Genomic DNA, 22,109 nt, shown 5'->3' with positions numbered 1-22,109 from the left:
ATTTTACAATAATTAGTTACAATGTGTGAAATCCTTTGAGATTTCTTAATGTGAAAGGCATTATAAAAATACAAATCTTACCTTGTTACCACTGTCCTCAGGTTAAAAGAGTCTTTGTAAATTGCAATTATAAAATTTGTGCATTCTGCAGGGAATGTTGACATTTGACACTCCAAAAGGATTATTTGTTACGACATTATTGGCAAAGGGAGTGGTCGGAGAAAGGGAAGAATTATGTACTCACTTAAAAGGATGCCCTTCATCAGTCTTCTGCACAGCCTGTAAGACTGATTTATAAATTCTGAAGCTGATTGTGGCTGAGAGTGCAGCAAGTGCCAGGTAGGCAATCACACTCACAACACTGAACTGGGTCAGTGAAAATAACAAGAGAAGCATGCTTCCAAAGACAATTCCTGTCTGCTTGATGTCATGCCAGTAGAGCAGGTCAATAACTGGAAAGAAAGAAAAATATTTTAAGATTAATTATGATAATTTTACTGGATGATAATCCAAAAACAAACAAACAAAAAAAATCACTTAATGATGTATGAAGAAATAAAAATCTTTATTATTACTCATTGTGCAAATTACTCAGAAATTCTATCTTTGTTAACGATAAATAATCTTCTGTAAGACAACAGCCAAATGAGAAAGTTGTTCTAGACCAGTGGTTTTCAAACTGCCCTCCTAAACTCACATTCCACCTTTGCCATCAAGTGCTCTGTGATTGGTAAGGGATTGCTGAAAGTGAGTGGGAGGGAAAGGTTGAGAACCACTGCTCTAGACCCAATTGTCATTGAAATACTTTGCTTGAGAAAAATTGTCATTGGCCCATTTCCTTTGGAGTTATGAAACAGTGGTTTTCAAACCTTTTTCTTTTTACTCACATACCACCTTAAGCAATCCCTTACTAATCACAGAGAACTTATGGCACAGGGATTGCTTAAGGTGGAATGCGAGTTTAGGGGGCAGTTTGAAAACTATCCAGATCTTTTGTTTATTGCATGAAATCTTGTATTTAAAGTTAAAATTAAGAATAATTAAAATTGTGCATAAAAGCAATTCTTTTTATCTTCAGAGGATGGTGACCAATTGGTGTATTTATAAGAAGGAACACTAAAAGCAGGGAAATGTGAACAGTGTGCAAATAGTCACTGGCAAATGTAGGATTAGAGTAGTAAATACTAGTAACTAATCAACTTGCATTTAGTAATGAATGATTTTAATCCAAGACAGCCTCAATGATACTTAAAATATTGTGCAGATTTAGACAGTCTTACTTTAAAAATGCTCCTGTTTTAAAAAAGATTTAAAATTAATTTAATATTAAGGTTATAAACAATAATAAAAAGGCCAAATACAATTTCATGAAGCCACTTTTATTGAGATTGTGAATGATTCAAATTATTACGAGACATGAATAACATGAAACTCTGATCGAGTTTAACCTGCCAAAGTTCCTGGACAGGAAAAATGTTCAAAATTGAATCCTATATCATTAACCAGCTAATGGAAATGGTTTGGAAAATTGAAGGAAAATATAAAATCTTAAGAACATTTCTAAGATAAAGATCAAGATATGGTTGAGAAAAAGAAAGAGAAATGACACTTTCACTGCTTTGTTCAGTAGGAATTCTAACATTGTGATAATGAATGAAAGCCACAGAGTTCCCAGACAGGTTGGCATGAACATTGAATGGGAACTTACAACATTTGTTGTCTGTGCTCTTCTGGGTGGTAGAGGTCAAATGAATGTTGAAGAATATTTTTTTGTTCAAGAGGTTGAGGTACATCATCCATTTGGTTGTCAATGCTTTGGCCATATCTTTTTTTTGAATATTTTATTTATAATTTTCCAGACTTAGACTCAAAGAGCTTTCAACAATATCATTGTCAATGAGTACAATCAACACTGACGACAACTTATCCAAATCCATATAGATTCCTCTGTTGAGTCCAAATTTATCCCCTTCCCTACCCTCCCACTACCCCCCACCTCCTGTGACACATAACATTTAACGCTGAATTAATCAAATAAGACAACACACAGGACAATAAAAGCATCCACAACAAAGGAATAAATCATACATCAGGGAGTTATAGGTATGTCGTGGCATGGCAGCCCGGGTCCAAGCTGTTTTCTTCTCCTGACTTTACCCAGCAGGAATGAGATAGGCCCCCAGCCATCAACCCACCCCGCAACAAACTAAGGAGGAAGCAGGGAAGGCAGAGCAGCGAGGCGCAGCAGTCCTCCCTACAACCGTGCTCCTGTAAAGTTGTCAAATCTTTCGGAAAATGCCATACCTCCCCCTTAAGTTATACATGATTTTCAACAGGGGAACCTAGCCTTGCATCTCCTTGCTCCACTGTGCAATGCTCAAACAAGAGTTGGATCTCCAGGTAACCACCATGCACTTCCTGGCCATTGCCAATGCGATCATTACAAATTAAATTTGAAATTTTTATATTACCCAACAGGAACAACTCTGGGTCCTGTGGGAATTCCTTACCCACAATTTTCTCTCGGACTTCGCCTAGTTCCGTCTAAAATGGCCTCACCTTGGTACATGTCCAGGTCGCATGCTCAATGCCATATCTAAAACATTGGTCTGATAATTCTGGTTTAGATCTATTAATCTTTTGCAGCACAAGGTATAGCTGGTGCAAAAAATTGTATTGCACCAGCCTGTACTGTGCATTGACGATTGCAGTCATGCTGGTCCAACACAGTTTGGACCAGCACCACTCATCAATCGTTATTCCTAGGTCCGACTCCCATTTCTGCCTTGATTTATGAAGGCTTTGTTTAGGTCCTTCCGCTTAGAGGAGGAAATACATGGCCAAAATGACTTTACGTGTGTTCCCCCTTCGAATCATGGTCCCTATGTCACTGCACTTTGGTAGGGCCATAGTTGGACCTGATATGTCCTGCAGAAAAGATCTTATCTGAATGAGGCAGTGGAATGTCCTATTTGAAAAATCACATTTCTAAGTTGTTAAAATGACATTAGCTGCCCCTGCTCATCATATTCCTCCATACACCTGATACCGTTCTAACACCAGATGGCCAGGATCTTGTTACCTACTGTCAAAGGTATTAATCGATTTGGAGTCAGGGGTGTTTTTTGGGACAGTCCCACTTCTATTCCTAAATATTAGTTAATGTTATTCCAAATGCGAATAATTTGTTTCAATATGGGGCTGTCAGTTTTTCCGGATAGCAATTTGACATCCCATTTATAAATGAAATTCTCTGCCACCTTCTCATCCACCAATTGCAGACCAATTTGTACCCAGGATGGTACTTCCTCTCCCTCAAAGAGTAAGGAGATGCATCTTGACTTGACTGCTCAATAATACTTTTTAAAGTCCACTTTTAAAGTAAACTGCCCAGACTGTAATCCCAAATCAATTTCTCCATAGAGACCCTAGCTACTTACCCGTTCCATAAAAATGTTCTTAACCATGAAAGCAGGTTCTGGAAAAAAACCTCAGGGAAACGCTACAGGCAGTGGCTGGAAGAGCTACTGAAGTCTTGGGAGCACATTAATTTTAATACAGTTGACCCTGCCCACTAGCGTTATGGGCAGGGACATCCACCTGTTTCAAGTCCTCCTCAATTTTTTCCAGCAAGGGGGTGTAATTTAACTTGTACAAATTATTTAAATGATCTATTCTAACTCCTCAGCATTTGACCCCATTTAGCGGCCACTTTAAGTAACAGTCCCTTCCCATGAGTGGCTTAATCTCACTCTTGTCCCAATTGATTTTATACCCATAAACCTTCCCATAGTTCTCCAGGGTACAGCACAGTTTGGACAGTGATTTCATTGGGTCTGTCAGATATACCAACACATCATCAGCAAATAGATTGATCTTGTGTTCTTCCTGGCCTATTTTGTAGCCCTTAATGTCTGGATCCTGATGAATGGCAGTGGTCAATGGTTCCATAGCCAGTATGAACAGAGCTGGAGATAATGGACACCCCTGTCTACTAGACCTTGTTAGTGGGAAAGCTGAGGAAATTTGTCCATTGGTCACAACTTTCGCCTTGGGCACTTGATATAGTGCCTGTATCTAATTAATAAAAGCTGGCCCTAACCCCAATTTCTCCAGCACTTTAAATAAAAAGTCCCACTCCAGTCTGTCAAATGCCTTCTCTGCAACCAGGGCCACAGCAAGACCCCTCTCATTTCTAGTTTGTGCCAGGTACAATACACTCAACAGTCTACCGATGTGATGGTATTAAGGTGGATAGAGAATTGGTTGAGGGACAGGAAGTAAAGAGTAGGAATAAATAGGTTCTTTTCAGAATGGCAGCCAGTGACTAGTGGGGTACTGCAGGGCTCAGTGCTTGGGGCCGCAGTTGTTTACGATATACATCAATGACTTAGATGTGGGAATAGATAGCAATATCTCAAAATTTGCAGATGATACGAAGTTGGGTGGCAGGGTTAGCTGTGTGGAGGATGCTAGGAGAGTGCAGGGTGATTTGGACAAGTTAGGCGAGTGGGCCAGGATGTGGCAGATGCAATATAATGTGGATAAATGCAAGGTTATTCACTTTGGAGGTAAGAACAGGAAAGAGGATTATTATTTAAATGGTATCTGTTTAGGAAAAGGGGAGATGCAGCGAGATTTGGGTGTTGCTGTGCATCAGTCATTGAAAGTGGGCATGCAGGTGCAGCAGGCGGTCAGGAGGGTGAATGGTATGTGGCATTCATAGCGAGAGGATTTGAGTCCAGGAGTAGGGAGATCCTGCTGCAGCTGTACAGGGCCTTGGTGAGACCACACCTGGAGTACTGCGTGGAGTTTTGGCCACCTTATCTGAGGAAGGATATCCTTGCCTCGGAGGGGGTGCACAGAAGGTTCACTAGACTGATACCGGAGATGGAGGGACTCACATATGAAGAAAGGTTGGATAGACTAGGCTTGATTTCTCTGGAATTTAGAAGATTGAGGGGGGATCTTATAGAAACATAAAATTCTTAAGGGTTTAGACAGACTAGATGCAGGAAGGTTGCTTCCAATGCTGGGAAAAACCAGAACCAGGGGCCATAGTTTAAGGATAAGGGAGAAGTTTTTTAGGATTGAGATGAGGAAAAATTTCTTCTCTCAGAGAGTGGTAAATGTGTGGAATTCTTTGCCACAGGAAGTAGTTGAGGCCGGTTCCCTGTCAATATTTAAGTGTAGGTTAGATTTGGCCCTTGTGGCCAAGGGGATTAGTGGGTATAGGGAGAAAGCAGGAACCGGGTACTGATCAGCCATGATCATAATGAATGGCAGTGTAGGCTTGAAGGGCCAAATGGCCTACTCCAACACCTATTTTCTATGTTTCTGTTGTTTGTATTTTTGGTACAAAGCCTGCTTGATCTTTATTTACTAGCTTTGGCAAATACTTCGCCAATCTATTTGCCAGGGTTTTGGCTATTATCTTATAGTACAAAATTGGTCTATAAGAAGATGGCAACAATGGATCTTTGTCTTTCTTTAGGATTGTCATAATAATTGCCATTGAAAAAGAATCTTGGAGTGTATAGGTCCCCTTTGCCTGACCTACCACCTCCACATAAAGAGGCATCAGTAAATCTTTGAATTCCTTATAGAACTCAGATGGAAACCCATCCTCTCCCAGAGACTTGTTAGTTTGTAATGAGTTCAGTGCTTTCTCTATCTTGTCTTCTGTGAAGGGACCATCTAAGTCTTCCTGCTCTTCTGTCCAAATTTGGCAGCTCTATTTTGGACAAAAACTTGCCAATTTTGTCCATCCTCCTCACCAATTCTGATTATATAAACCTTCATTATATTCTTGGAAGGTATAATTAATTTTCTTTGGTTTATAGGTGACCCTATCTTTCCCAGCTTGCACCTTGTTCTTGAGGCCTGCTCCATCCTCAACTGCTATGCAAGGACTTTTTGGGCTTTCTCCCCCAATTCGTGATATTTTGGTTTTGATCGCATAACAGCCTTTTCCATACTGTACGTTTGAAGTGTGTTATATTTCAGCTTCATATTTATTATGGTCCTGTATAGGTCTTCTGAGCCCAATCTTTGGAAGTCCTTTTCCAAACGGCCAATTTCTTGCTCTTATTCATTCACCTTCTTCTCATATTCTTTCCTTTCTGGTCTAGTGCATCCAATTATTTAACCCTGAGGGTATCCCATAGGAGGAATTTAACTGGAGTAGAGGTAGAGTTGGCCTCACAGGACATATCTATTTGCACTCTTATAAAATTCTGCTTTCCTCAACAACAATGGATTAAGATGCCATCTGTAAACTGTTTCCTGCTTGTCTGGCATTTCAACCATTATTACCAAGGGCATATGATCTGAGAGAAGTCTTGCTATGTACCTAGTCTCCATGATCCTACTCTCTACATAGGCTGAAGCCAAAAAAGGTTGCTCTTGCCACCTTTTTTTTTGTTATTTTCTTTGTTGACTTATCCAAGACAGGATCCAGACAAAAATTAAAGTCTCCCACAACTAAAATGTTCTCCCTTCCTTCTGCCAATCTCAGGAAATTATCCTGCATAAATTTATCATCGTTGAAGTTGGGAGTGTATGCATTTACTAAGGTCTAGGATTCTGAGTACATCTGGCAGCGCACCAATACAAATCTACCTGCTTTATCTGTAGTCACACCTTGCACTCTCACCGGAACACTCTTCTCTACCAAGATTGCAACCCCCACTTGCCTTTGAACTGAATTACTTGGCCCACCCACCCTCTTTTTAACTTTTGATGCTCTTGTTCAGTCAAGCGGGTTTACTGGAGGGGCAGGTCTGCACCCATTTTATTAATGTGTCCCAAGACCCTTTTTCTTTTAACATGTTCGTTTGGACCATTAACATTAAAGCTATTATTTTTGCCTTCACCTACCTTAGTGATGATCATAGTGTCTTTTTTGCTCTTAGTTATATAATTAAGCATCATCATTTGTCATGGAGCTTGCTCTGACCTACTGCTTGCTGCGTTGATAAGGATTCATAGCAATATATCATAGAGCAACATTACAAAGAAATTATTTGGCCATTATCACATGCTGAACTTGGGAGTTTGATCTGTTCAATTTGGTTAATGTCCTTGTAAGGCAACGTTGGTGAGACTTTAAAAGTATTTCATACTTTAGAAGATTCTGACATAGATGGGAAAAATGTTTTCCATTCAATATTTATATTTGACATTACAACTAATTCAACCAGGAATATTGCTACAAACATTTACTGTACTGAAACCAATCCAGAATAAACTAGGCTATAACATTTATTGTATAATTAAATTAAATTAAACCTACCTGATGACAAATGCAAGCAGACAGATAATATGAAGTGCACTTCAGCTAGTTGTATTTATCACTCACACTCAAGAGGTTCATATCATTAGAAAGTGATGACATAGGATCAGAAGATATAGAATCATTGTGGGGTTGAGTTAAGAAATGCAAGGATTAAAAGACACTGTGGACAATAAATTACAACAGCAAAAGAACTGCTGCCGAGCTGCTGTTATGGCAGAGTTGCCACTTGTGCAGACACATGATAGTTAGGAGTGAAATCTCAGTGCTCCCCTGCAGGGTCCAACTGCCCAGTCCAAAATACAGGCTTTAAATAGCATATTAAAGGAGCCGATGATGGTAACCATGAGGGGTTACAGACTGCGGAAGTGGAGGACTGGCACAGGGCACCAGAAAATGGGGAGAACACGCCACATTTGAGAAGGAGAAGCAGAGGAGACAACCCACAAGATAGTGACCTTGGTGGCAGACCAATGAGGGGCTCTGAGGCTGAAGAAGACACAGGCAGTGGGCTGTTGGTGACTCGAAGTGAGGAGCCCAGGTCAGATGTGGGCTACTGATGACTACGGTCAGGGAACTCACAGCAGGCTGTGTACTGGTTGAGTCTGGTTGAAGGGACAGCAGGTGTCGGTACCAGGATGCAAGAGGGTCCTGCAGACTTCATGATTATGTCAGGGGTGTTTATCTGGACTTCGACTTGCTGATGTTTTGGACTAAAAACTGTGTGGCTGTGGAGGCTGTGGGAGTACTGGAGGCAAAGTCATGGGCATTCAGTGTCCCTGGGGAGTATTTTTTTGCTTCTCTTTGTAAGGGATGCTGGGCAATTTATGCAGACAGTGAATCTTTGTTTGCCTTACGATAGACTAAATGAAATTTCGCGTAATGTCACATTTTTTCTGTTATTGCATAACCACAATCATCGTTGCGAATCTCGATCCTGAAAAAGCTTGCTAGAAGGACAATATTATGAAAGTCATGAGGGATTTTAACATGCAAGTAGATTGGTAAAACTAAGTTGGGACTAGATCTCAAGAGAGAATTTGTAGAATTCCAATGAGATGGTGTTTTAGAGCAGCTTGTTGATCAGCCCACGAGGAGGGATCAGCTGCACTGGATTGGGTGTAGTGTAATGCACCAGAGGTCATTAGAGAGGTGAGGGTAAAGGGGGCAGTGAGCACAAAATGATACAAGATCCATTTGAGATTTAACAAGGTGAAACTAAAGTCAGAAGTGTTGGTATTTCAGTGGAGTAAAGAGAATTGAAGTGGCATGAGAGGAATTGGCCAAGTAGATTGGAAGGGAGCAGTAGAAAGGAAGATGGCAGAGCAGAAATGGATGGAGTTTCTGCAAGAAATGAAGGATAAATACATACCAAAAAAAAGAGGAAATATTCAAATGGAAAAAAATGTCACAACTGTGGCTGACAAGGGAAGTCAAAGCCAATGTAACAGAAAAAGAGGTAATTCATGGGACAGGATTGGGACATTTTTAAAAATTTGCAGAAGGTAACTAAAAACCAATAAGGAGGGAAAAGATGACGCATGAAAGTAGGCGGGTAAATAATATCAAAGAGAATACAAAAAACTTCTTCCAGTATATAAATAAGAGATGAGACTAGATATAGAATAACAAGAACATGAAGTGGAGAAATAATAATGGGAGACCAAGATGGCAGAGGAAAGAAATTAATATTTTGCGATAGTCTTCACTGTGGAACATATAGAAGTGTGCCAGTGTAGAAGGGGATATATCAGGGAAGGGAATACAGTTACTACTTTAAGGGAGAAGGTCCTTAGAAAGATGAATAGTCTAAGGGTGGATACATCTCCCTGACAAGATGGATTTCACCCTCAGATTCTGAAAGAAGTAGCAGTAGAGATTGTGGAAGAATTGGTAGTGATCTTTCAGGAATCAATAGATTTGGGTATGGTCCTGGAGGACTAGAAAATTGCAGATGCCAACTCATTATTCAAAAAGGGAGGGAGGCAGCAGAAAGAAAATTATAGATGTTAGACTGATGTCAGTGGTGATGTTGGAGTTGATTGTCAAGGATGAGGTTACGGAGTACTTGGAGGGACATAACAAGATAGGCCAAAGCCAGCATAATTTCTTCAAGGGAAAATATTGCTTGTCAAACAGGCTAGATAAAGGAGATGCAGTGGATTTTGTATGTTGGGATTTTCAGAAGAAATTTGACAAGGTGCCCCACATGAGGTACTTAACAAGGTTGGAGGCTGTTGTATAACTAGCATGAATAGAGTATTGGCTGATTAGCAGGAAACAGAGAGTCAGAACAGGGATCATATTCTGGTTGGCTGTCAGTTGTTAGTGTGTTCCACAGCGTTCTGTGTTGGGGCTGTTCCTTTTATGTTAAATCATTGAGATTAAATCATTGAGATTAAGTAGGCTTTCAGTTGATGGTATGCAAACATTGTACCATGAGTTATTCCATATTTGTACTTCATTTGTTTAAATGTTAATAAATTATTTCCCAAAAAACAATTTTCTATTCTTTTAATTCTTTTTCTCTCCCATTCTCTAAAGGAAAGGTTATTATCTATTGTAAAAGGGATTAGCTGATTTTGCGTCAATAATAATTTTGGTATTTGGTAATTTGTTTTTTTCCTTTCTAAGTGAATCTTCTTCCATATATTGAGTAAATGAAGCAATACTGGTGAGCTTTTATATCGTACCAGCTTTTCATCCCACTTATAAAGTATATGTTCCGATACCTTCTTCCCTATTTTATCTAGCTCTATCTTAGTCCAATCTGGTTTTTCCCTTGTCTAATAAAAATCTGATAAATACATTAATTGTGCTGCTCTATAATAATTTTTAAAGTTTTTAAATCATCTTGGTTGTACCTCTCTGTTAATTTATCTAACGCTATCCTCGGTTTTCCCCCTTTCCATAAAAATTTCCTTATTATTCTCTTTAGTTCATTAAAGAATTTCTCTGTTAAGGGAATTGGCAATGACTGAAATAAGTATTGTATCCTTGGGAAGACATTCATTTTAATGCAATTTACCCTCCCTATCAACGTTAGCGGTAATTCTTTCCAATGTTCTAAGTCTTCCTGCAATTTCTTTATTAGTGGCTGATAATTTAATTTGTACAAGTGGCTTAAATTATTATCTAACCTAATACCTAGATATCAGATTGCTTGTGTTTACCATTTCAATGGCGATTCTTTTCAAAATTCTGTATAATCCGCATTACTCATTGGCATCACTTCACTTTTATTTGCATTGATCTTGTACCCCGATATTTCTCCATACTCCTTCAATTTCTTATGTAATTCTTTTATTGATGTTTCTGGTTCTGTAAAGTATACTATGATGTCATCTGTAAATAAACTGATTTTATACTCCTCCTTTATTTTTATCCCTTTTATTTTATTTTCTGTTCTCATCAGTTCTGCCAATGGCTCTATTGCAGAAGCAAACAGTGAGGGAGATAATGGACATCCCTGCCTAGTTGACCTACTTAATTTAAATTGGTTCGATACATATCCATTTACTGTTACCTTCGCCAGTGGTCCATTATATAATGCTTTAATCCAATTAATATATTTTTCTGGTAGATTTAACCTCTGTAATACTTTGAATAAATAATTCCATTCCACCCTGTCAAAGGCTTTTTCTGCGTCTAAAGCTACAGCCACTGTTGGCATCTTATTTCCTTGAACTGCATGAATTAAATTAATAAATTTACAGACATTATCCGCTGTTCGTCTTTTCTTAATAAATCCAGTTTGATCTTGTTTTACTAGTTTTGGTACACAGTTGGCCAATCTGTTTGCTAATAATTTTGCTATTATCTTATAATCTGAATTAAGTAATATTGGTCTATATGATGCTGGTGTTAGTGGATCCTTCCCCGTCTTTGGTATTATTGCTGTCTTACATGAATCTGGCAAGTTTTGTGTTTCTTCTATCTGGTTCATTACTTCCAGGAGAGGAGGAATTAATAACTCTTTAAATGTTTTATAGAATTCTATTGGGAATCAATCCTCTCCAGGCATTTTATTGTTCAGTAGCTTTTTTACTATATCCTGTACTTCCTGTTTCAAATGGTTTTATCAGTTTGCTTTGTTCCTCCTTGCAATTTCGGCAGTTCAATTTTAGCTAAAAACTCTTCTATTTTATCATCTTTCCCCTCATTCTTAGTTTGGTTTAATTGTTCATAAAATTCCTTAAAGTTCTCATTAATCTCCATTGGATTATATTTAATTTGTTTGTCCTTTTTCCTTGATGCCAATACAGTTATTTTAGCTTGTTCTGTTTTAAGTTGCCAGGCTAATATTTTCTGTGTTTTTTTCTAGTAGTTCATAATACTTTTTCTTTATTTTCATTATGTTCTTCTCCACCTTATATGTTTGTAATGTTTCGTATTTTATATTTTTGTCTGCCAATTCTCTTCCTTTTGTTATATCATCCCTTGTTGCTAGTTCCTTTTCTGTACTTATCTCCCTTTCCAACTGTTCTATTTCCCGATTGTAGTCCTTTTTCATCTTAGTTACATAACTTATTATCTGCCCTCTAATGAAAGCTTTAATTGCATCCCATAATATAAATTTGTCTTTCACTGATTCCGTATTTATTTCAAAGTACGTTTTAATTTGGCGTTCAATAAACTCACTAAATTCCTGCCTTTTAAGTAGCATGGAGTTTAACCTCCATCTATATGTTCTTGGTGGGATGTTCTCCAGTTCTATTGCTAATAACAGGGGTGAATGATCAGATAGCAATCTAGCTTTATATTCAGTTTTCCTAACTCTCCCTTGAATCTGGGCCGACAACAAAAAAAATATCAATCCTTGAGTATGTTTTATGCCTACTCGAATAATATGAGTATTCCTTCTCTCTTGGGTGCTGCCTCCTCCATATATCCATGTTTCATTTCCTGCACTGATTTAACCATAAATTTGGCCTCTTTATTCTTTTTGCTAGTCTTTTGTCCAGTTTTATCCAACATTGGATCCAAATTAAGGTTAAAATCCCCTCCTATCAATATACTCCCTTGTGTATCTACAATCTTCAAAAAAATATCTTGCATAAACTTTTGATCCTCTTCATTAGGTGTATATATATTGAGCAAATTCCAAAATTCTGAATATATCTGACACTTTATCATTACATATCTCCCTGCTGGATCTATTATTTCCTCCTCTATTTTGTTTGGCACATTTTTATTAATTAATATAGCTACATCTCTAGCTTTTGAATTATATGATGCTGCCGCTACATGCCATACCCAGTCTCTCTTTAATTTATTATGTTCCACTTCAGTAAGATGTGTTTCCTGCACAAATGCTATGTCTATTTTTTTCTTTTTTCAATAAATTTAATAGCCTCTTCCATTTAATTTGGTTATGTATTCCATTAATATTTATAGTCATATAATTCAACATGGCCATCTCATACCCTGTTTACACCTCATTTCGGCTTCCTCACCACCACCATCCCCCTTTTCATCTCTCAGTTTTCCCTTTTTAAACCCAATGTATGACAACACATATAAAAGACTTCAACAACTCCCACATCTAATATTCCCTTAGCCCCAATGTCCCCCCCCCCCCCCTCTGAGTTGCCCCTTATCCCTTTCCGGGCAACCACAACACCCCTCTCCATTTGGATTGTGAATCTGCTTGCAAGCGTCAACTGATTTCACAGTGACAGTTATGCTTTCCCACCCAACCCCCCAGAAGACTTTTTTTCTACACATATAACAAAGCTCACCTTTTCCCCCCTTACTTCCTTTCTTCCCTTCTCTTTCCCTTCTTTAGTTCTTACATATACATTATTTTTACATCTTTATATGTATTTTATCGCCATTCTTCATTCTTGTTACATCTCTTCATCTCTCCTTCTGTGCTGCAGGCGTTCTGCAAATTCTCGTGCTTCTTCCGGATCCAAGAACAGTCTGTTTTGCTCCCCAGGGATAAATATTTTAAGCACAGCTTATTTTCCATTAAACTCCTTCCTCTTCTTTAAGAGTTCACAACTTATGTCTGGGTAAAAAAATATTTTTTGACCCTTGTATTCCAGTGGTTTATTGTCTTCTTTAATTTTCTTCCTTGCCTGCTCCAGTATATTTTCTCTTGTTGTATATCTCAAAAATTTTACTAAAACGGATCTTGGTTTTTGGTGTATCTGTGGTTTCGGAGCTAGTGCTCTGTGTGCCCTTTTTATTTCCATTCTTTCCTGTATTTCTGTCATTCCCAGGACCTTTGAGATCCATTCTTTTATAAATTCCTTCACATCTGTGTCTTCTTCATCTTCCTTTAGACCCACTATCTTTATGTTGTTTCGCCTACTATAGTTTTCCATCATATCAATTTTCTGAGCTAACAACTCTTGTACCTCTTTAACTTTTTTATCTCTTTCTTCCAATTTTCTTCTTAAGTCATTCACTTCCATTTCTATAGCCGTTTCTCGTTCTTCCACATTTTCTAATCTTTTTCCTATTTCTGTCATGACCAGCTCTAATCTATTCAATTTTTCTTCTGTACTTTTCATTTTTCTTTTCATTTCACTAAATTCTAATGTCAACCATTCTTTTAATGCTCTCATTTGTTCTTGAAAAAAAACTTTATCTATATTCTGTCCATCTGTTTTACCTTCTATTTCTCTGTGCAGATCTTGGTCTTCTTTTTCCTCTTCTTCTGTGTCTGTACCTGTGTTTGTGTCTTCTTCTTCTCTTCCTTGTATCTGTGTCTCTTCTGACTTTCCTGATGAGTTGCTTGTCTCACTTTGCTGGGCTTCTTCTTGCTTGGCTTCTTGCTGCTGGTCCTCTTCTTCTGGGCTACTCATCTGTTGGGCTTCCTGCTGCTACTCTTCTTTCCTTTCACTCCCTTTCCTGTCGCTTTCCTCTTCCAGCTTAGAGCCCTGGTGTCGGGCATCCCTCAGCTGGTCACGTTGTGTTTGCCCGCTCCTTTGCTGAGCCCCCCTCCCGTCGGTGTTCTCCTTCTCCTTAGTAAGTGTACTGCGCTCTTTTGTTTGGCTCAGAGAGCCCTTTTTGCAGTCCAGCGGTCGGGGGGGGTTGCGACTCTGCAGGGTCGTCACCAACCTCAGTGAACGGGCTCTCTTCTCCATGACAGCTCCCTGTTTCTTTGTGCAGGTAAGGCCTTCTCCTTTCTCTTCTGGCGACTTTTCTTCTTTTTTTCGAGTTGTTTTTACTTTTTCATTCTTGCGTGCCATTTTCTTTCTTTTCTCTACAACTTTATCTTTTATTTGTTATGTTTTGTATTTCTTGAACTTTGTTATTTCTTCACTTTATTTCTTATTTTCTGGAGAGGGCTGGTATTCCCCTAGCGGCCACTACTCCATCACGTGACTCCTCTCCAGGATGTCATGTTGAAGTTGTATAAGGCATTGGTGAGGCCAAATTTGGAATATTGTGTGCCGTTTTGGTTGCTGAATTACAGAAAGGATATAAACAGAATAGAGAGAGGGCAGAGGAGATTGACACTAATGTTGCCTGGGTTTCAGGGTTTGAGTTGCTGGGGAATGTTGAGATGGCTGGGACTTTATTCTCTGGAGTGTTGAGATTGAAGGGTGATTTGATAGAGGAACTTAAAATTATGAGAGGGGTAGATAGTCAATGTGAACAGGCTTTTTCCCACTGAAAGTGGGGGAGATTTAAACATGGGGAAAAGTTTAGGGGAAACATGAAGGGGAATTTCTTCACTCAGAGGGTGATGGCAATGTGGAATGAGCTTCCGGCCGAAGTGGTAGATGTGGGTTCGATTTTAATATTTAAGGAAAAGCTGGATATGCATGTGGACGAGAGATACGTGGAGGGTTATGGGCTGGGTGTGGGCCAATAGGACTAGGTGGGAGAAGATGTTCAGCATGGACTAGAAGGGCTGAACTGGCCTGTGTCTGTGCTGTAATTGTTATATGGTTATTATATGGAGTATTTTGAGATGTTTTGGGCTCCACATTTAAGAAAGGATGTGCTGACATTGGAGAAGGTTCAGAGGAGATTCACAGGACAAAAGAGTTACATGAGGAGCGTTTGATAGCTCTTGGCCTGCACTCATTGGAATTTTGGAGATAAGGGGGGAATCTCATTAAAACATTTTGAATGTTGAAAGGCATGGACAGAGTAGATGTAGAAAGGTTGTTTCCCATGGTTGGAGAATCTAAGGCAAGAGGTCACAAATTCAGGATTGAAAGGCATCCACTTAGAACAGAGATGTGGAGGAATTTCTTTAGTCAGAGTGCGGTAAGTCTGTGGAAATTGTTACCATAGGGCAGGGGTGTCAAACTCAAATTCACGGAGGGCCAAAATTAAAAACTTGGACTAAGTTGATGGCCGAACTAAATATTTATTGAAAATTTTCAACAACATCTGCATGTTTTCTCTTCTTTCAACATATGTAATGTTAAACTTTAGGATATAACTTTAGGGGGATAATGTTACAGGTCAGGAGTAGATAGCTCAAGTTCACCCTTTGCTTGGCCTGAGGGAAACCTATTTGGTCCCTGTGGAGATGTAGTCAGCATTCACAGGCTGTGTCCATTTTGGCCTGCATCAGGACTCAGCATTTCCTGCTCACTCCTCAGGCTCTAGGCCTCTATTCACCCTCGACCCACCATCCCTCTACCTAACCAGTCCTTTACCCAACCTCTACTCACCCCTCACTCCACTCGCTCTGCCTCTACCCACCCCATCCTATACACGCCCCTCTACTGCCTCTCCCCTCAACCTGTTCCTCCCTCTACCCGTCTCTCACCCTCTAATCACCCCTCCCCTACTCGCCCTGCCCCTCCCCTTTTACCTCTTCCCTATCCACCCCTCCTTCTACTCATCCCTCCCTCTAACTGCCCCTCGCACCACCCTAACTTCCACTGCACATTACTCCTCACCTACACCCTCTGCCCACCCTTGCTTACCCACCCACTCAGGCCCAGCGCGCTGCCGATCAGCCTTTGCGGACAGCCACCATCTCTCTCTTCACGTGCAGGGCCGAACCAGCCGTCCCTGGGGTCCGCGCGGGTGCAAGCGCTGAAGGCCGTGGCGACCGGGAGAAGTGCGCTCGCGCTGTGGAAGGGCCGTCCGGTGCCAGTCGCGCAGGGCTCGCGCTGCCCGGGGGCCGTGTGCAGCCTGCCACGTCCGTCGCGCCGACAGGAAATCACAGGCCTCGCCCATCCGCCGCACCGCTCGACAGGTGGGAGAAGTGACTGGTTGTGCGGGGAGCCTTCCAACCGGCTTGCCGGCTGATAACATCGACAGACTCCTCGTGTTACAATTTCTCGTGTTACAATGGGGAAGGATGTGCAATGAAGTGGGAGGATGGTGGGGGTGACATGACCAAAAAACAGCATCGGCTCTCGCTGCAGGGCGGGCCACCTTTAATACATTTTGAAATGATCTTGCGGGCCAAATATAATTATATCGCGGGCCAAATTTGGCCCGCGGGCCAGAGTTTGACATGTGTGCCATATGGGGTTGTGAAGGCCAAGTCATTAGGTGTATTTAAGACAGAGATTGATAAGTTCTTGATTAGGCAGGGAATCAAAAGTTATGGAGAGAAGGCCGAACAGTGGGGTGATTGGGAACATAGATCAGCTCATGAACGGTGGGGATTTCTGCTCCTTTGTGTTCTGGGGTTATGATGGGAAAAAAAAACAATTTATTTATGATGAGATTCAACATCTAGAACAAGGCCAAACAACAAGAGGAGGAAATGGTAACTGTGCTGAACTTCTGAAACATTGCAGAGAAGAAATTTGGTCACAAATTCAGAATTTAATCTCTGATATTTGGAGGGAACATATGCCAGGGAGTTCAGAGGTAATGATTCTCCAAGAGAACAAATTTAAAAGGCTGTCCCCTTTTTCTCAAACCACCTGCTTCATTTGCATTCCAACGTTTTGCACTTCATGTAAAAGTACCCCAGGTTCAGTTGAGTGAATGGCAATCCTTGGTATGGATATCATCCAGCCAGAAGCACAGTCCCATATTTTTCACCACATGTTAACTCCAAATGAATTCAGGGATCAGCAGAAACCACCATTCCTGTCCCTGATGGACTCACAAAAGCCTTTGATTGCCATTATTCTATAGAGATTGTGGACAATCTTCTCAAAGATAGCGGTCTACAGAGACTTGTCACAATCTTATCCCTGCTTTATGATAGCTTGCAAACTGTAATCATGAACAAAAGATCCAGTGTAGTAGACTAGTGCTGAGCAAAGCTGCATCATCAGCTCAAAAATCTTTCTCAGTTTTTGTCACCTCTGATATGCTTGCTGCAGGTTTGGAGCTAATCTACAGGACAAATCAGACCTTCACCAGCTCCATTTCAGAACCGAAGTTACCCCAAATATAGTCATGCGTCTATAGTAGATACAAGAGAGTGCAGATGCTGGAACTTAGAGCAAAAAAAAAGATCTGCTGGAGAATACCCGAGTATTCACAAACATCTGTAAAGACAAATGTTCCAAAGATTATGGTGTCCTGAAATGAGGGGACTTGGTATAAAAAGTGTTGTAATTTATACCTGGTCAAACCAAAAAGTATACAAATGCCTTGAATAAAATCTGGAATGTACACTTTAACTAAATGTGAATGATAAAGCAGCATCAGTAGAAGAGGTGGCGGTGGAGGCTGAAACATTACCATTTAAGTGACTTAGTTAGACAGGCACGTGATTGAAAGAAAAATAGAGGGTTATGAGGTAGGAAGGGTTTTGTCTTTTTTTACACTATTTAGCCACAGAAAGGCTGGCCAGATTACTGTTTACAAAGAAATATTTAAAAGAGCCTGCAGAATTCTGGAAAAGGGTCTTGCAGACAGATGAGTCCAAAATTAACCTGTATCAGAGTGACGGCAAGAGCAAAGTGTGGATACATAAAGGAACTGCTCAAGATCCAAAGCATACCCCCTTTTCCATGGTTTGCATCTTGCGATATAGCTTCTGTATTTCTGTTCACGAAGTCTTCTGCGGACAGTAGTCATTGACATATCGCCACCTGCCTCCTGAAGAGTGTTTCTGATCTGTTGGACATTCGTTTGGGGATTTTTCTTCATTATGGTGAGATTTCTTCCTTGGAATACCAGTCCTTTTGCAACTACTGAGCTCACCAGTACACTTTCTTCTTAATGATGTTTCAAGCTGTTGATTTTGGTAACCCTAAGGTATGGGTGATGTCGCTTACTGATTTATTCTTGGTTTTTAGCCTCATAAAGTCTTCTTTGACTTTCATTGCCATTTTTCAACATGAGGACCAGAGTTGAGCCAATGACAGACTCCAAAAGTGATCAAAAGCTTAGAAGCAATCCTACCTGTAGCTCTCTTATACCTGCACCAATGAAGCAATTAAAGATACCCAAGTATTCACAAACATCTGTAAAGACAAATGTTCCAAAGATTATGGTGTCCTGAAATGAGGGGACTTGGTATAAAAAGTGTTGTAATTTATACCTGGTCAAACCAAAAAGTATACAAATGCCTTAAATAAAATCTGGAATGTACACTTTAACTAAATGTGAATTGTTTGATTACAAATTTAAAACTATAGAAAAAAGAGGCAAAAAGAAGAAAAAAGTGTCTTTGTTCAAAACATTAAGGAGGGCACTGTAGCATCTTGAATGACGGCAAGGTACCAGTGAATGCCTTAATTGTGTCTTTGTACAAGTTTAAGTTCATTTATCATCTGATTGTACCAATATAACTCACTTTCCAGTCCACAGTGCAAACACACATACAAGCAAGCTAGACAAGTACAGAGATACACAGAACTTATATACATATATTAAAAATAAATACTAGGTATAAATAATAGAGTCATGGGGAGTTGTTTTAGCAGTCATTGAGCAGTCTCACTGCCTTTGGGAAGAAGCTGTTCCTCAGCACGGTGTATATATTTCTTTCCCGACGGAAGATGCTGTGCATGGGGTGGTAGTGGTCCTTGCACATTTTGCAAGCCATCTTTAAAACAATAATTCCAGTAAATTATATCAATTTGGAGGTGGGGGTGAATTGGGGTGAGAAGGGAGACCTCAGAGATCCTCTCTGCTGTTTTTATGATCCTGTGGATTGACTTCTGAATCTCTGCTTTATAGTAACCATATCACACTGTGATACAGCTAGCCAGGACACTCTCAGAACTTCTGTAGAAAGATGGTGGAATGATGGACACTTGCCTTGCCCATCTCAGTCTTCTAAGGAAGTGCTGTCACTACTGTGCCTTCCTGTCAACTGAGATGTTATGCAACCAGGATAGGCTACTTCTTAAGTGAGTTCTGAGGAAATTGGTGCTCTCCACTCCCTCCACTTCCAAGCTATTAATGTGTAGTGAAGGGTGGTCATCTCGGGTCCGCCTTAAGTCCATAATCATCTCCTTGGTTCTTATCCTTGTTGAGACTCAGGTTGTTATTCTAGCACAACATTACGAGATTTTTCCACCTCTTCTCTGTAGTGCGACTCATTGTTGCTGTCGTGTCATGTGCAAACCTGCTGACTCTTTTCTGACTCTGTTGAAGCTGGATCTGGCACTGCAGCAGTCATGGATCAGCAGCGTGAACTGGAGCAGGCCGAGCATAAAGCTCAGAGGTGCCCAAGTGCCCAGTATGACGGTGCTCGATGTTTTGCTGCAAATCTGGATAGATGTTGGTCTTTCTGTTAGGAAGTCCAGAGTCTAGTTACAGAGAAAGGTGTTGAGTCTGAGCGAGGACAGCTTCTTCACTAACCTCTGGGGTATGATTGTATTAAAACAGCAAGCTGAAATCAATGAACAGCAGCCTGGAATATGAGGAGTCACTCTCCAGGTGTATCAGGGCAGAGTGGAGGACAAGGAAATGGGCCCAATGTCTCTGGGAGGTGCGCTTTGGTCCGTTCCATCAGCAGATGCCCAAAGCTTTTCAAAATGATAGAGGTCTGTGCTACTGGGAGGCTAGTCTTTGAGGCCTGTTTCTGTTGCCCTCTTTGGTACTGAGATGTCGATACCTGCTTTAAAACCTGCAGGGATGATGAAAGTCACCATAAGGACATCCGTCAGTTGATCTGCACAGTTCTTCAGTTGCTGACCTGGTATGTTTCCTGGTCCCACTGCCTTGTGTGCGTTCACTTTAGATAGGATTCACTTCACCTCAGCCTTGGCTATGCAAAGGGTCTGTTCTTCAGGGAGAGATTAAGCTTCTTCTCATTGAACCATGTATGGAAGATGTTCAGTCTGTCCGGAAGGGAGGTGTTGTCGTTGACTGGCAAGGTTGACTTGTGATCTGTTTTTGTTTTGATACCTTGCCACATGTGCTTCGTTTTGCTGGTGTAGCACAGCTGTCTTTGTATCATCTGTGCATACCTACGCTTGGCCTTTCATATTGCAACTTGTCTCCTGTTCTGAAGGCAGCATTATGAGCTGTGAAAAGTGCACAAACCTCATTGTCAATGTTTATGTCGTCATTGTAGCTGGCCGCTTCCCTGAAACAGCTCCGGTCTGTGATCTCAAAGCACTCATGTGGCACACTGTGGCTACTGACCCCACCCCAGTCCCCGGCCATGTCCTGATCTCTCTGTAAACTGACTTTGTCCATTTTGCCAGCAGTTTGTATCCCAGGATTAGCAGGGCATAAATGTGGTCCGAGTGGGGTGAGAAGCAGCTTTGTACACACCAGGGACGCTGGTGTACACTCGATCTAGTGTGTTCTCTCCTATGGTGGTGAAGTTCACATGCTGTTGAAACCATGGTAGAACAATTTCAAGGTTGGTATGGTTGAAGTTGCCAGCTACAATCGTGCAAACATCGGGGTGAGGTGTCTGGGGTTCAAATATGGCACCATAAAATTCCCTCATTGCTTCACCCTCATTTGTTGAAAGTGGAACAGAATTTCCTGGGCAAGTAGAAGGGTTTACATTTCACCATCAGGTACTCTATCTCTGTTGAGCGGAAGATCTTTCAATAGAGACATCTGTGCACCATTTCTCATTGATGTAAATGCACAATTGTGCAAACATCGGGGTGAGGTGTCTGGGGTTCAAATATGGCACCATAAAATTCCCTCATTGCTTCACCCTCATTCGTTGAAAGTGGAACAGAATTTCCTGGGCAGGTAGAAGGGTTTACATTTCACCATCAGGTACTCTATCTCTGTTGAGCGGAAGATCTTTCAATAGAGACATCTGTGCACCAGTTCTCACTCGAGTCTTGCCAGAAGCAGCATCATCTCTGTCTGCCCTAAGGGAAACAAGGTGGATGGCTGAGCCCTGAAGCCATATTTCTGTAATCATCAGAACACAGCAGTTTTACAGTTCTTTCTGGTTCATATGCAGTCTTAGGTCATCCATTCTCTTCTCCTAGTGATCTTACATTTGTGAGTAAGATTGTCAGGAGGGCGGGTCTGAAGGCGTTCATTCTTTCTTTTACTCCAATGCTGGCCTTCTATCTTTTTGCAGCGTTTCTGACAGCCCCCCTTGTGCATCCAGTTTACTGCAGGCTGGCTCTCTAACTTCAGGAAGAGAGAACTACAGGTTTGTGTGCCTAACATCACAGGTGAGAAAGTGATTCAGAGAGATTGAAATCACTTGCATTTTGAAAGGCAAGGACAGATTAGTGATAGACAGCATGTCTTGTGCGTGGATAATTGTGTCACACAAATTCACGTTTCTTGGAAGAGGTGATTAAGGGGTTTGATGAGTGCAGAGTGGCGGACAGTCTAAGTGGACTTTACCATGGTTTCTGATAAGATCCTGCATGGTAGGAAAGCTAGATCACATGGGATCCAGGATAAACTGACTATTTGGATTCAGATTTGTCTGGATATCAGAGTTAGAGGGTGGTAGTGGAGAGGCGTTAATCAGATT

The 22,109-nt window shown here is 40.7% G+C and overlaps 1 protein-coding gene across 4 annotated transcripts in view; it reads right to left on the bottom strand.

Moving 5' to 3' along the window:
- Positions 1 to 22,109, bottom strand: part of rtn1a (reticulon 1a) — a 206,842-nt gene that overhangs the window by 13,630 nt on the left and 171,103 nt on the right. For all 4 annotated transcript variants that reach the window (XM_069916313.1, XM_069916310.1, XM_069916311.1 and 1 more), the window contains one exon: positions 245 to 452. In XM_069916313.1, the coding sequence (XP_069772414.1) occupies positions 245 to 452 (208 nt within the window). The remainder of the gene's footprint in view (positions 1 to 244; positions 453 to 22,109) is intronic.

The sequence above is a fragment of the Narcine bancroftii genome, chromosome 2 (genome assembly GCF_036971445.1).
Source record: "Narcine bancroftii isolate sNarBan1 chromosome 2, sNarBan1.hap1, whole genome shotgun sequence".
Classification (NCBI taxonomy): domain Eukaryota; kingdom Metazoa; phylum Chordata; class Chondrichthyes; order Torpediniformes; family Narcinidae; genus Narcine; species Narcine bancroftii.
Note: the sequence above shows the minus strand (reverse complement) of the source record. Positions and strands in the feature narration are given on the sequence as shown.